The 16821-nt window shown below is 37.7% G+C and overlaps 1 protein-coding gene and 1 non-coding gene across 2 annotated transcripts; both read right to left on the bottom strand.

Moving 5' to 3' along the window:
- Positions 1 to 2363: 2363 nt before the first annotated feature.
- LOC112089879 lies at positions 2364 to 16356 on the bottom strand. The gene is made up of 2 exons (XM_024160720.1): positions 15808 to 16356; positions 2364 to 2928 (listed from the first exon to the last, which is right to left on the bottom strand). The coding sequence occupies exons 1-2, from the start codon at positions 16213 to 16215 to the stop codon at positions 2641 to 2643; spliced, it is 696 nt and encodes a 231-aa protein (XP_024016488.1). The 5' UTR covers positions 16216 to 16356; the 3' UTR covers positions 2364 to 2640.
- Positions 6632 to 6737, bottom strand: LOC112090112. The gene has a single exon (XR_002901467.1). It is a non-coding gene; the product is annotated as a small nucleolar RNA R71 (small nucleolar RNA).
- Positions 16357 to 16821: the final 465 nt, after the last annotated feature.

The following is a 16821-nucleotide window of genomic DNA, read 5'->3' as shown; positions in this document are numbered from 1 at the left end:
GAATAGGCGCAGTGCTTAGTATCAGTGGGAGTACGCGATCTGACGAATCCGGATATAAATCTAAAACAAAACAGAAAAAGCCAATGGCGCATAAGTTTTGTAGTGTCTTTAATCTCAGAACCGTTAGATTATAAACCACACTAGTCTAGTTCGCACACTAATACGGTATTATGGTGGTAAATATATTCTTAGCTTTTACTTTTGCCTGCTGCATGGTGATTTTTAAGAGAAATCAACGTCTTGCCTGTTTCAAACAAAGAACTCTCATCTTTCTCTACGTATGTATAATTTGTCTAATTAGTTAACTGAATATTATGCATGTAAACAAAGTGTAAATCGATGTGTATATATATTAGGAAAATTGGATTTTTCAGGTTTAGACTTTTGGAAAATGTTAAATCTATACATAAACTTATGTACGGTGCTTTAACATACTTAATCTATATTAATAGAGAACAAACACTAGAATAACCTTACAAACAGGTAGGTTTACTAGAATGATGCCTTACCCTTACATTGTTGCTGTAGTAACCTTATCAAGAGAGAAAAGACGGTGTAGCCCCTGACAATTTTTAAAACATGTTTTTACTTATTTCAAAATTTAATTTAATTTCGTAAATCAATATATATATATATTAAAAAGTAGAAAATCATTTTAATAACTTTTCGAAAATTAGAAAATCCGAATCTTTTTAATAAGATTTCGAAAATAAAAATAAATTCAGATCTCGTTGAGCAAAAAAAAAAAACCTAGAGAGGAAAAGGCGACGGCGATGGCGAAAACGAAAAGTCTGAGGTCGAGACCGAACTCTAGGATTTTTCTGACGGTCTGGTTCTTCCGTGCTTCTTCCGTTCTTCTTATCGGCGGGTTCTGTGTCTCTGGTAAGCATCATTTTAATATTTGGTTCATTTTACAGTAATTCCAAAAGTTTTTGTTTCATTTTTTGAAATCTTGTTCTTCACCATGGATGTTTCTGTCGGGGACGACAACCAGGAGAAGATTAAAGGGAAGTTTTGTAACCCTAATTTTTTTTTGTGTTGCAGCAAGCATTTTTCGGCGGTGGTTTCGTCGAAGGATTTGTGAACCAACGAGCGTCGAAGAGTTTTCCGGTGAGGTTTATAATTTGTTGTATCAAAAATTCTCCCAAAAATTATACACATCTGTGGTAGAGTAATTTGTAGTATATAATAGAGTTATTTGTCGTTTATGGTAGAGTTATTACATATGTCTCGTAAATATTATAATTATATATAATGTAGTAGAGTTGTTTGTTTGAGATTGATTGGTTTGATTTCATTTGCAATAGAAATTTGTCAATTGTTTATGTTCAATTGGTATGGTAAAATTATTACTTATGTTTGGTAGATTTGTTAGTATAGATATGGTATACTTGTTTAGTAGAAAGAACTATATGGTAGACTTGTTTTTAATTCTTAAGAATTAAGTTGTTTATGATAGCGGAAGACTTGTTTTCGTATGTATGGACTTGTGTTGAATATTTGGTTTTGTGAACAGATGGCTTCAGCTAGCAACTCTAACGCATATCCTCCAAGATTGTATCGGCTAGGGAAGTCTCCCTTACAAGAGCATAACTTTAACTATGGCTGCCACCTGAATGTATTCGGCAAGCTGACCGCTGGTGTTGGGCTTGATGTCTACAATGATGTGATGAACCGATGCGCAATAGGACAAATTCTTAAACTCTCATGTAAGGGTTATATTTGGAGTTCACACCTGATTCACCAGTTCATAGCCAACCAGTTGGCAGTGAAGAGGTAGAGTTATTTTCTTACTGGTAGACTTGTTTATATATTTGGTAGAGTTATTTGCTTACGTAGGGTAGAGTTGTTAAATTAGAATGTGGTAGAGTTGTTAAATTAGAATGTGGTAGAGTTGTTTATTTATAATGTGGTGGAGTTGTTTATTTATGGTAGATTTATTTAGAAAGTGGTAGAGTTGTTAAATTATGGTACACATATTTATATGGTTGATTATCTTACTGTCTCTTGAATCCTGCTTTAATCGGTGGTAGACCACTGAGGTTCAGTTTGTACGAGTACAGATAAGCCAGCTTGAACGCGAAATTGCTGGCCTGAAGGAGCTTTACGCCGTCCGAAGTGATGGGTATTTGATTCCGGCTATTATGGTTGTGTTTGCTGCCATTTCATATCTCTTCAGTAGAGAGATAAACTGGTAACTATTCGTAGCATGATAGACTTCTTATTCTGTTAAGTAGACTTATTATCTTGTTCTTATGTATGGTAATCTTGTTAGTTTGTTATGTATGTTACACTTGTTCTTATGTATGGTAAACTTGTTAGTTTGTTATGTATGGTACACTTGTTCTTATGTATGGTTAACTTTTCGTTTAGTTATGTATGGTATTTATGACTAATTTAAAACACTCTTATTAATGTGTTCATATGATGATTTATGAAGTAAAAGAGTTCAAACAACAACAAACATACAAATTACACACGATTGATCAAAATAGTTCATGATGGGCATGTAGCACGATTATGGCCTCCTTGGCCACATGTAGAACACATGTGCTCTTTCCTTGGACGTTTCTTCTGCATAGCTTTCTCTAAAGCACTTTTCATTTGTGATTTCTTAGGCCTCCCTGGTTGCTGACGCACCTAAGGTGGCAGACAGACATTTTTAGCTATATCTTCAGGTACAGATAACCTAATATCTCTTGGCATAACTATTCCATAGTAAGGATGGGCTAGACTGATGCGGAAATCCTTTTTAGCCTCAGCTGCTGCAACGGCATGGACGTACGGTATTTTATCGATGTCAAAACATCGACATGTACACGTTCGTCTTTCCAAATTGACTACATGTAAGGATGAGACACCGGTAACCTGTGCCAAATGCTCGTCAATCTCTTGCACTGCTAGTTGCTTAACACCTTCTACTCTTTCCTGTATATAGAAAATATACATAAGTCTATCGTTGAAAATAAATCTATCATTCACAAGATATTAAATCTACCATATATTTTCATATGCTGGACTTCCATATCTCTTATCCACCAAGAACACATAACGAGTTTTTGCGAATTCCCATTTCCCACAAACAAGAAATATATCCACCATGCATGAAGAAGACATGTTAGAAGAAAGAGATACAACATCAAGAGAGCATCTGATACAAGGGAAATCATCGACGAACACTTAAGGGCGGCTACCCTAGATGTAGTTAATGCGGTGGTTGAATGTAGGAAATTCGGTAATAACTGCTGGACAAAAAAGTAATTTTGTATCAATAAGTCTACCTTCAAGTGCAGGAAAATAACTCTATCAAGTTTTATAAGTCTACTAATTCTTAAAAAGTCTACCAATTTTCACAGAACTCTATCAACATCAATGCTCCAAAATGAAAAATAAATCTACTATATTACCCAAAAATCTATTTTTGGAAAAATAAATATACCACCACCAAATATCTCTATTACATTGTCTAATATATCTATCACTCATAAAACAAATCTCATGTTCAAAAATGTAAGTATAAGTCTATCACTCAGAAAACAAATCTACTTCGCAATAGCAAATCTACTACGCGTTTTTAAATCTACCATATACACAAATAAATTTATCACTATGAATCTAAATCTCTAGTAGTAAATTTATATTTTTCAAAAATAAGTCTATTTTTACTAAAATAAATCTACTTCAAAAGGTAAATAACTCTACCAATTTCGTCAACCAAAGTCAACTTTCCATCATTATATCTACCAAATCGAAATAAATCTACCTTACGTAACAAAAATTCTATCAACAAAATATTATATCTACCAACAAAATCAAATCTACCTTCATGTTTACCAATAAGTCTACCAAAATCAAATCTACCTTCACGTTTATATCTACCAATAAGTCTACCAAAAAAACATCTATCAACATTTTACAAATCTATCAACATTTACACAAATCTATCAACGGATAATATATCTACCCACAAACGTTTAAGTCTATCAACATAAATATCTCTACCATTAACGATGGTAAGCTTATTTTTTAGCGTGTTATTTTTCCTGCTGACATGGAAATTAAATAATAATGGCGTTCTCGTAATTGCGTTTTTTTAACCAAAGCGTCCGAAGAGTAAAGTCGGGATTTTTCAAAAAGCAAGATTGTTCTAGTATTTTTGAGATTGTGAGCTTATTCTACTAATTACTGATAACACCAGATTTTGACCATTTTTATGGATCACTTTGATATCTTTTACATGTGTTTTTACTCCATTTTCAAAGGTTTTCAAAGGATTTCTATGTTTCCAGATTTTAAAAGACTTTTCAGGTAATTTGGGATAAAGAGGCACAAATTGGAACAAAAAGACTCTTTTGGATAAATGCAGACCGTCAGAACTCTCATGGAGAGACGAAGACCTTCTCACCGTCTGATCACCCTCAAAATTGGAAACTTATAGAGGAATCAACCAGCTTTCAAATGCACTTGGTTTGGAGATATTCCAACGGTTGGATCTCAAGATATTCTATTAGCCCCGGAGCCACTCGAAGACGGCCAGCAAGACACGCGACCGCGGCTAACCACCAAATCCCCGCGGTCACGTCACTCCCGACCGCGGCCATCAAGCTTCGAATTAAAGCCCATATTTCTGAAGCCCAAAGTCATTCTCAGCCTCAATTCCGGAACCCTAGAGACCATGGAGTATTGAAGACTATAAATACATGTCATTTAGGTCGTTTTTAGACACCACCCTTCATACTTTACAGAAACCCTTTTCCTTTAGCCGTTTTTATGCGATTTTTGTAGAAGGTTGTTCAAGTCCGAGTTCTTCAATAGAGAAGCTTTCTTCATCTATTTTCTTTACTGTTATTGATTACTTTTACTAAAACCAATGATGATGTCGACCTCAGCCATGTCTGAGTAGATCCCGAGTTGGGCTTAGGGTTCCCGAAAGGGGCTCTCATAATCGATTAAGACATCTAGGTTTATAGATCTGGGATTTCGACCTGTTCTCTGTTTATTCTTGTTCTTATTGCATGTATGCTTGATTGATCACCTAGTATCTGATCTAGATAGTTAGTGTCGCGAAAGTTTTCATTAAGTATCAGCCCTAGAATGAAACACGCGATTTTTCAGTAGGAGCGGAAACCTACCTGCGGTGAGATCGTGAGTATTGACGAGTCTTGTGCAGCTCTTGCGTTATCTCCCTTCTAGGGCCAGAGTGGAAACCTACTGGTCAGGGTTGCGAGAAACAGTTGGTTATGATCACGACAGTGACGTAGTCATACTGCCGTACTCTAGCTCTAGAACCACCTATATATCGATTTCTGTCAATTCCAATCTATCTACCCTAGTGTTAAAACCGAATATGATCCCTTAGAGTTCCCAAAAGCTCAGCGTTTTTAGTCATAGTTTACAAACCAATCGATTTTTATTTGTTTATTTAGATCTGCATTTCAATTGCCTTAGTTTGATATTTACTTGCTTTCCATTCGATTTTTCTACTTGCTTTCTAGGATAAATTTATTTACTTTCTTTTGTTTTAATTTAAATCGTGACAAACAACCAACCTTTAAAAACCAATCTAGTCTAGACATAAAGTTAAAAACCGTAGAAGAATACCAAGCACACAAATCTCTGTGGATTCGATCCCTAAATACTACAACTGATTAGCTGTGCACTTGCGGCTTTCATTTGTTTTTGTTAAGGGTAAAACTTGTTCCCTCACGCAGTTGACACGACATCAAGTTTTTGGCGTGGTTGCCGGGGATTTGTTTCGCTGCCTTTTGCTATTTTTCTTGTTTTAACTTTTGTTCTAGACACCTGATCTCTAGTTCTTTCTTAAAGTTTTGCTGAATTATCTTTCCCTTCTTTTGTTCTTCTCTGAATTGCATGAATACCAGGCGCAGACCTGTAGAAAACATTAAAATTCTAGACGAGATAGACAGACACGAAAGAGAACTTCGAAGACTTAGACGAACACAAGGAATGGCCAACGACGACCAGCCTAGAGATCCTATTAACCGATCTTTAAATATGGACCAAGACGGGTCCGAACATGGAGAAAATGAAGAGAATGATCACAGAGGAGGTGATCATGCTCGACAAGATGGAGAGGAGGATGAGGTTCCTCCAAGAAACCACCAGAACCGCGAGAGAGAAGAGCGTGAAGACCTTAATGCACCCATCAATGCAGCCGATGGTGACCACCAAGGGATGCAGCCAAATGGACGCGTTAACCGCCCTGTGCAGCAAGCAAATCAACACCGAAGACAAGCCAGGAACCATCGCATAGCTGATTTTGATGCACCTACTCAAAATTTTCAGAACCGATCTGCAATTCAAGTTCCATTTCCGAACCGGAATGAGTTTGAAGTCAAGCCTCAAATCATCTCATTGGTGAAGCAAAACCAATTCCATGGAGTTCCTTCTGAACACCCAATGGACCATATCGAGCTCTTTGAAGAGATCTGCAGCATGATGAGAACAAACCAAGTTCCACCAGACTATTTAAAGTGTAAGTTGTTCCCTTTTTCATTAGCAGATAAAGCTCACCGTTGGTTGAAATCTTTGCCTGCAGGATCAATTACTAATTGGGAAGAATGTAAAACTGCTTTCTTGAACCACTTCTATACTAAGTCAAGGTCGAATCAGCTGAGAACAAAGATCTCAAACTTTCAACAAGGGCCAACTGAATCTTTCTATGAAGCCTGAGAACGTTCTAAGGAGTATGAACGTGATTGCCTTCACCATGGATTTCATGGATCAAGCCTGCTAAGCACATTTTACCGAGGTTTGCAACCAAAATACAAACTTTCACTTGATACAGCTAGCAATGGAGATTTTGGACAAAAGACGATAGCCCAAGGAAGAGCCCTCATCGAAAATTTGGCTCAAGCCGATAGAAATGATTGTCCCGAATACGATCGATCGATGAAGCAAGCCGGAACAGACAATAAGGAGATAACCGAGTTGAAGAACATGATGAGCCAGCTTCTGAAGAGCAACAAATGCCCAATCCATGCTTGTGAGACCAACAATGGCGCAGAAGATAAAGGACTTAGTGATATTGATCACATTAATCAGGCCTTTCAAGAAGAAGATGTGAACTATGTAGGAGCACTGGTGCCATATCAAAATCGTTCCAACAATGGCTTCAACAACAACTTCCGGAATGCAAATTACAACAATCTCTCTTACCGGAATCCAAATGTGGAGAATCCTCAAGATCAGTACTACCCACCTCAGCAAAAATCCTTCCAAAACAAGTTTCAAGTTGGAAACTTCGGAGGAATAGTACCATATCAACCGCAACAGCCATATAACTACCAAGGTACGGGTTTTAACAATCAATTTGTACAACAGCAGGGAGTCACGATGAACCAGCTAGCTTCACAAATCGGTAGACTTGAACAGTCCATCCAACAGCTCGTTATGACGAACGAAAAAGCATCTAAAGACGTGAACGTGAAAGTCAACTGCATGTACAATGATCTGAACGGTAAGTTCGAATCTTTATCTTCGCACGTCAAAAAGCTAGACGTGCAAGTCGCCCAAACAGCCGACTCTATGAAGAGGCAAAGTGGAGTTCTTCCAGGAAGAGTTGAAGATAACCCTAAGAGGTTTTGCAACGCCATAACCACATTGCCCGAAGAAGAGGCCAAAATCGATGGAAAGAAAGAAGAAACCCCAATCTTTGTACCACTTTACAAGGATGTCGATGCCAAGCAGCCGCCATTTAAGGTACCTCAACGATCACCGTTTCAAAGGCTTACAAAAGCCGACGATCCGGGACGTTTTGTTTTCCAATGTTTCATTTCAGGAATCAAATTCACAGACTGCCTGTGCGATTCCGGAGCCAATGTCAACATTATGTCGAAGACATTTGCCGAAAAATTGGGCATAAAAACCTTAAGGACATCGACGGTTAAAGTTATTTTTGGAGATTCATCTCAAAAAGATACTGAAGGGGCGATTCATGATCTACAAGTTATAGTGGGAGACAAGATTGTTCCAGCAGATTTCCAAGTCCTGGAAATGGATAAAGACAAGGAGAGGCCACTCATTTTCGGGAGACCATTCCTAGCTACCGTAGGAGCAGTAATCGATCACGCAAACCGGCATGCTGTTTTCCTCAATGTGGATCGCAGAAGGTACTACCCGACTATCTTAGACGATTTTCCAAGCAAGGAAAACATGCCCAAAGAGAAAGAAAAAGAGAAGCTTAAAGCTTTTGCGAAGATCAAGATCATCATTCCACCAGATGCAACAGAAACTAGTGAGGACCAAATCCATGAGCTAATCGAAAACACAAAAAGGGTTTTAAACAATGTTAAAGTCCGAAAGAAGAGTAAAAGAAAGAAGACAGCTGCTCAAGGAGAAGAAGTAAAACCTCCAGCGACCGGAAGTGATATGGGCACATCAAGTGGAGTCAGCCTGATTCTTCATGCCTACGTCGAGCTAAACGACTTAAAACAAAAGCGTTTTATGGGAGGCAACCCATTTAGGTACTCTTTCTTTTAGTTTTCTTTTCCTTTTTACAATTTATGTTTTCTTTTCCTTTTAAGTTTCAGATGTTTTATAAAACAAACACACAAAAAAATCAAAAAATTAGAAAAACCAAGAAGAAAAGGGTAGGTTTTTAGCTGCTCGGCCCGGCAAAGACCAGAAAGTTGGACAAAGACGCAGGAGAAAGAGCCGCGGTCGCGACCAACCGACTCGCGGCCAAGGGAGCATCGACTGCGGCACCATGAATGTGACCGCGGCCAAGCCCTCAATCACCGCGGTCACGCGTCTCCTGACCTCGGCCGTTGGTCGTTGAGATGGGAGCGCGGATTTCCGCCGCTTTTTGAAAGTTCCCGAGACTCCCGGTGACTTCTGGAGTATTCCCGGTAAAGCACGTTAAGATTTTCCGTAAGTTTTAAACCTCTTTTGCGTGCAAGACAAGAAAAGTAAGTTCCCATAAACATAAAAATTCTCGGAAATTTTCCGTTTTTGCTATAAAAACGCTTTTTAAAGAAAAGAAATGCACTTTTTGGATCAAAACTCCTTCTTCTCTTTTCTTCCAAAAGACTTGGAGATTTAGGAGATAGAACATTTTTTCAATTCTTGAGCTTTTTAAGAGATTCTTGGCCCAAACCTCACTCTTTTTCAAAGCTGATTTCAATTCTGTCATCAAATCTCTCTTTCCAGCAAGGTATGAAGCTCAAACTCGCCATTTTTAATTGATTTTAGAACTTAGGGTTTTCTTAAAAAGCCCAAATCTTGGTTTATTGATGGTGTAAATAGCTTAAGAACAATAGATTATCCTTTTAGGTTATCTAAAAATCGATTTTAACATCTAGCTTAAGAGGAATTGAGATTTTTGAAATTTGGATTCTACATGCTTTATAAAAATCAAATTTGGAACAGCAAAATTGATGAATCTGATTAAGTCTTGTGTGATTAGTGATTAGTATTAGGTAACCTATAGGTTTGACATGGAAATTTCTCATTAAAACCGATTTTAGAAGATTTCTATGTTGAACATCAAAGATCTGAATCTAGTCAAGAACTATTCGATTTCTTTGATTTAATGTCAATTCTGCTTGCTTATGGTTTTAATTAATCTCTTTATACTAGTATTAGTATGACTGATCTTAATGTGTTAAACTCAGCATCCATATTCACAATTTTTCCAAGAATCATTTCGTTTTGCAGAAAAAATGGAACACACCAGATCCCGAAGAAGCCGTTGCACTGGTGACAGCTCTGAGGATATTCCCGATGATGCTACTCTAGGAGAGTACATGCTGAACCAAGCCAGACCGAGAAGAAGAAACTATGTGATGAGATTGCTCCAGCACTCAAGAGAAACACGAGCAGCTCCTGAGCCACCACAGATTCGATACATTGGCAAGGAGATAAACCCAAGAGTGGACTATGCAAGATGTTTCAAGAAGCTGAACATCAAACCCACGCCTTGCATTGATTATCATACACTTAAGATGCTTGGAATCAGAGAAGATGTAATCTGGTACATCAATGCACTTAAGCTGAGACCCTACATGGAGCTGAACCTTCCGACTTATCCTGAGCTAGTCCGCGAGTTCTTAGCAACTATTACACTCCACCACACGAAGAGGAGGAACCCAGAGCATCAAATGGCATCTTGTCATTCTCTATCCGCGGACAGCCTTACTCGCTCACCATTTCTGAACTTTGTGAGGCTCTTAAGCTTCCATACACCGATAGCATTTAACTTGAAGATGAACCCGATTTTAACTTGTGGAGAGAGATGGGTCATGGAGTCTATTATAGCGGGAGATCCAAGTCAGCTCTTCTTACTCATCCAGCAGTGAGAGTTGTGCACAAACTCTTAGCACACACGATTTTCTCTAGAGCCAACATGGGATGTGTTTTGAAGACCGAGCTCATTACACTTCAGATGCCATTTATGGACGACCCACGACTTGCCTGCTTTGCCTGGATCATAGCACAGAACATGGTAAAGGTGAGCATGATTTACATGGTTGCGAGATTGTGTAACGGAGGACGTCCGCGATGGACTCTGGAACCCGATGATTTTCTGCCATCTGTACCTCGTCTACCATTCACCATTGGCCAATACATAGTGGCCAAGGCAAAACGCGATGCAGCTGCGGCCCGTGCTCACCTTCAGCCATCTGTTTCGACCGGCCACACCTCATCATCGACATCATCGCACACACATTCTGATCTGGAGCGCAGAGTTGAGAGACAGGGACGACGCTTTGAACGCGTTGTCACCTTCCTACAGGAGCAGCACCAGTTCGCTGCAGACACATCGGAGGATGAGTGATGTATCAGCACTTCACTACCATCACGGTTCTACCATCATTTTCTTTTCTTTTATCTTATTTTATTTCGCTTCTATTCACCATTTTCTCACCAACTTTTTCACACTGGGGACAGTGTGATTTAAGTCTGGGGGAGGATGTCTATCCGTACTAATCATTTTCTTGCTTTTGCTTTTAAATTTCAAGCACTTTTTTAATTTTAATATGTAACCTATTCGACATTAAGTATTTTTCAGGAATGTTTGACACAAAACTATGATGATTTAGACCTGCACACTTCTACACTATGCATGATAGCTCATTTGTGGTTAGCACTAGACTAGACGGTAGCTAGAGTACTTGCACTACGAGCTCCCACCAGAGGACTTCTATTCATGGAGATTCTTTCTGACAGGATATACTAGCTCATTTTATTTGACCTTAATATTGATATCTAATTTTCTCATCATTGATTTTAAGCAGGCATCGACATACACATCTAGGACGTCTTTTACCCTCACTTTTACCACTCTTCGTCGTCCTAGATGACCAGTTTATCTTTATCTGGTACCATACCCTAAATCCAAACCATTGTTTTCAATACTCATGCATTCTCTCTTTAGTTTATATCAGCAGATATGTGCAAAAACGTCGGAGAGAAGAGGAGCGACGCAGTTTTCAGTCACTCACAAAGGAGACTGAATGGAATTGGGAAGGAAGAGTATCAGAAACCACATAAAGCTTTACAAGACAGATATTAACTGGTATTTTCGTGCTCTCTAAGACTCTATATCTAAATGTGTTCCTCTCTTAAAAAAAAAACGAATGAAAAGAGAGAGGGAAACAAAAAGCCTAATGAGTCTTAGATTGTCGAAATTTGTGGAGCAAGAAGCATCTACTAAGCATTTATAGAGCTACTTTTTTGAAAGATTTACAAAAATCTAAGTCTGGGGGAGTTAGGAGAGAACCTGAGGAAGAAGACCAGTAATCTACGGCAAGAAGAAAGTGACTGAAAACTGTGGATACCAACAGCTTCACTTTCTCTTGCGGTTTTGCATAATATCTTGCATTCTCCAGATCTTCAGGTAACCCGTAAACACTTTAAGCCATACCCCTAGAATAACCTTTTTGACACCTAGCCTAGATTGCCTTGCCTAGACTTTCTTTGATGATAACCACCGAGATTTTTAATGAATGTTAAGAGCTAGTTGACTGGAAGTTAGATCTTAGTGCATAGATTTCCGCATGACGGATTAACGGACTAGTTATGCCTTTATTGCTAGTGAGAATTTTCTATGCTATTCCCGATTGATACATACTGATTGATATTGGTCTAGAAGTTTGGTCTCTGAGATTTTGTTTAGTTCCTGCGTTTTCAAACCTCTGGCCGAGATTTAGCCTTTGTTTTGTTTGAGGACAAAAAAAAGACTAAGTCTGGGGGAGTTGATAACACCGGATTTTGACCATTTTTATGGATCACTTTAATATCTTTTACAGGTGTTTTTACTCCATTTCCAAAGGTTTTCAAAGGATTTCTATGTTTTCGGATTTTAAAAGACTTTTCAGGTAATTTGGGATAAAAAGGCACAAATTGGAACAAAAAGACTCTTTTGGATAAATGCAGACCGTCAGAACTCTCATGGAGAGACGAAGATCTTCTCACCGTCTGATCACCCTCAAAATTGGAAAACTTATAGAAGAATCAACCAGCTTTCAAATGCACTTGGTTTGGAGACATTCCAACGGTTGGATCTCAAGATATTCCATTAGCCCCGGAGCCACTCGAAGATGGCCAGCAAGTCACGCGACCGCGGCCAACAGCCCATTTCCCACGGTCACAAGCCTCCCGACCACGGCCAACCGCCTATTCCCCGTGGTCACGTCACTCCCGACCGCGGCCGTCAAACTCCGAACTAAAGCCCATATTTCTGAAGCCCAAAGTCATTCTCAGCCTCAATTCCGGAACCCTAGAGACCATGGAGTATTGAAGACTATAAATACTTGTCATTTAGGTCGTTTTTAGGAACAACCCTTCATACTTTACAGAAACCCTTTTTCCTTTAGCCGTTTTTATGCGATTTTTGTAGAAGATTGTTCAAGTCCGAGTTTTTCAATAGAGAAGCTTTCTTCATCTCTTTTCTTTACTGTTTTTGATTACTTTTATTAAAATCAATGATGATGTCGACCTCAGCCATGTCTGAGTAGATCCCGAGTTGGGCTTAGGGTTCCCTAAAGGGGCTCTCATAATCGATTAAGACATCTAGGTTTATAGATCTGGGATTTCAACTTTGTTCTCTGTTTATTCTTGTTCTTATTGCATGTATGCTTGATTGATCACCTAGTATCTGATCTAGATAGTTAGTGTTGCGAAAGTTTTCATTAAGTATCAGCCCTAGAATGAAACAGGTGATTTTTCCGTAGGAGTGGAAACCTACCTGCGGTGAGATCGTGAGTATTGACGAGTCTTGTGCAGCTCTTGCGTTCTCTCCCTTCCAGGGTCAGAGTGGAAACCTACTGGTCAGGGTTGCGAGAAACAGTTGGTTATGATCACGACAGTGACGTAGTCATACCGCTGTACACTAGGTCTAGAACCCTATATATCCATACCGTCAATCCTAATCTATCTACCCTAGTGTCAAAACCGATTATGATCCCTTAGAGTTCCCAAAAGCTCAGCATTTTTAGCCATAGTTTACAAACCAATCGATTTTTACTTGTTTATTTAGATCTGCATTTCAATTGCCTTAGTTCGATATTTTACTACTTGCTTTCTAGGATAGATTTATTTGCTTTCTTTTAGTTCTAGTTTAATTAGTTTTAGTTTAAGTTCTAGTCTAGACATAAAGTTAAAAACCGTAGAAGAATACCAGGCACACAAATCTCTGTGGATTCGATCCCTAAATACTACAACTGATAAGCTGTGCACTTGCGGCTTTCATTTGTTTTTGTTAAGGGTAAAACTTGTTCCCTCACGCAGTTGACACGCAATCAACTGTTTGAAAATGTTTCTATGCCTCTGCGTCAGATGGATGCACTATTTCTCCTTTGTTTAAATGCTCTTGATGCCATCTCATAGACTCTGCAGTGCGCTTCAACTGGTATAACTTTTTGAACCTATCTGCTAATGGCACATACAACATACGCTTAAACGGCCCTCTAACCCTCCACCAGTATTCTGAAACTGAGGCTTCCCATAAAATTGACAAGTCAAGTAGTTTTTGCGGTTGATTTCCAATAAATTGTATAGTTGTCGATGCAAACGTGGATTATCTGATATGGCAAACCAAGATCAGAAACAAACTTCTCAATCCCATAATACGAAGCTGGTGCTAAAAAATCTTCTGGTAAAAGATCTTTCACAAAATCAGCAATATGCTACACAATCCTGAGATAAAGTCTGATATGTCTTAATATTCATCATCCTTGTTGCATTTGACAAAGGAGAATGACTTTTTTTACAACCTTCATATAAAGAATGTGTCGCTGCATCTAAGATATCAAAAAATTGCCTCGCTTTTAAATTTGGTTCTTGTACTCCATTTTCATCTTCTTCAAACGATTAGTGATTTTTCATAAACGCATCATGAACCATCAGAACCCCACCTACATTCTCTACTGCTATTCTAGGTTTTTCTAACCTCTCTATTTCACTAGCTAGTCAACTAGTACTACCCTCATTCACAACATCTCTCTGTGATAATACCAGACTTTGTGATTCGGTATATAAATCCTTGACTATATAAGTGATTACACACTTTATCTACACTAATGAATTTACTATTATAATGATAAATTCGGTGAGCACAATCGCAAACTCATTTGTAATTTTCCGGTACTTGAATCCCACCTATCATTGTACATTCAGGCTTGTGAATCACTGTTATTAAAAGATATTTCGAAAATTTTGGAGAGTTTTTTGTATAATAAATTGTTAATTTGTTATTGTAAAAATGGAGAAAAGCTTTATATAAGAAATTTGTCTGTGCAATATCTACCGATTTCCTATCAAAATTCAAATGGATATAAACGGTTACAAACTTTTACAACTGTCTGAATTGTTTCTATAGAATTCTTATGATTTTTCTACAGATAATATTTCTTCGGAAATACATAGAAAATTTTCGACAAAATATCTACCAGTATAACGGTCAATTGGGCCCTACCATTTTTTTTCAAATTTTGACTAAATATAAATGTGGTAGGTTATTGGTAGGAAATATCTTACCATTTTTTGAAGCTTTATTTTCGTAGGAAATTTCTTACCTATTTTTCATCATTTATAATTTTTCTCATAATTACGTAGGAAATTGTTTATAAAAATTTCTTACCAAATATTGCGTCAGAATTTTTGTAAGAATATATGATGTTTTCTTATAATGAATGATTTGTGCTATTTTTGAAACTTTAAATTTAAACTTGGCAAAAAAAAACTATTTTGTTGTTTAGGAGAACATTTCAGATATCAAAACGGGATAAAAAGTCGGAAAAAGAATTAGATAATTCTGATAATTAATTATGAAGAAGCTCCGACAAACAATAATTTTGTATTTCATACATTTTCTTAGGGAAAATCGCATTAAAAACCTCCAAAGTTGAATTCACTTACACTTTAAACCTTCAGACTTTAACGCTAACACATTAAACCACGAAATTAACAAAACTAACACTTTAAATCTTGAAATTCATATCCGACGTCGCACCGACAAAATCGATGACGGAACAGTTAACTCCGTTAACGGAACAGTAAACGCCGGCGAACTTATAACCACATGGTGCTTTGTTTTTTCAATTTTTAAATCGAAAATTAGATTAAAAAAAGAAATAGGTGTCCAGAAAAAATTAAAAAAAAAAAGTCGACAGAAAAAAAAAAAAATAAAAACCATCGAAGTGAAATACCCAAATCGATTTGGGATTCTAGGGTTCATGAAAGTGTAAACAGAACCCAGAATTCATCACTCTCTGCGAATTCGAGAGAGCCGAGTGCTCGTATTAGAGATTGGAGGGCCAAAGTAAAATGGTCAAGAGAATTTACCTCAGCAGGATTCTTCCTCGGTCTACCACGCTTGTTCTTTGGTCCTTCATTAACAACAGGTTCATTCTTACATCCTCTGTTGATGTGACCAGCTTGACCACAACGACTACAATGCGGTATTCTTCCATGGCGAGTGGCTTTTCCCGGATTCTGTAAATCTTCAAATGGTTCCTTTGTCATGTCTCGGTTCTTTGGTCTTCCTCTTGGCTTTCGTATCTCAGGAATTCCAATAGGAGGCTTATTCTGAACTCGCTTCCATAGCTTATCACCATTTACAGGCTTGATATTCTGTGAATATGTGCTCCTCAGTTTATGTGTGTAGTAATACTCAGCCACATACGTAACAGGATCAATTATGGGTGATGAATTCTGGGTTCTAGGTTCTGGGTTCGCAGAGAGTGACACCATTTACAGGCTCGAATTTGCAGAGAGTGATGAATTCTGGGTTCTGTTTACACCTTCATGAACCCTAGAATCCCAAATCGATTTGGGTATTTCACTTTGATGGTTTTTATTTTTATTTTTTCTGTCGACTGTTTTTTTTTTATTTTTTCTGGATACCTATTTCTTTTTTTTAATCTAACTTTCGATTTAAAAATTGAAAAAATAAAATACTATGTGGTTATAGGTTCGCCGGCGTTTACTGTTCTGTTAACGGAGTTAATTGTTTCGTCATCGATTTTTTCGGTGCGACGTCGGATATGAATTTCAAGATTTAAAGTGTTAGTTTTGTTAATTTCAGTGGTTTAATGTGTTAGTGTTAAAGTTTGGAGATTTAAAGTGTAAGTGAATTTAATTTTGGAGGTTTTTTATGCGATTTTCCCCATTTTCTTATCTATTAGACTAAATTTAACATTTGCAAAGAGAAAGTTTTTCAAAACAAAAAAACAAATTGAAGACGGAACTGAGAAGTCAAAGTTTGCTTCTACGAGAGACATCACATGTTCTCATATTCGATTCCCTTTTTTATAGCCAACCAAAGATGACTCAGTCCTAAACGAACTAATAACAGGG

This window comes from Eutrema salsugineum, unplaced genomic scaffold, assembly GCF_000478725.1.
Source record: "Eutrema salsugineum unplaced genomic scaffold, Eutsalg1_0 scaffold_11, whole genome shotgun sequence".
NCBI lineage: Eukaryota > Viridiplantae > Streptophyta > Magnoliopsida > Brassicales > Brassicaceae > Eutrema > Eutrema salsugineum.
The sequence above is the reverse complement of the archived record's forward strand: the minus strand, read 5'-3'. Positions and strand labels throughout refer to the sequence as shown.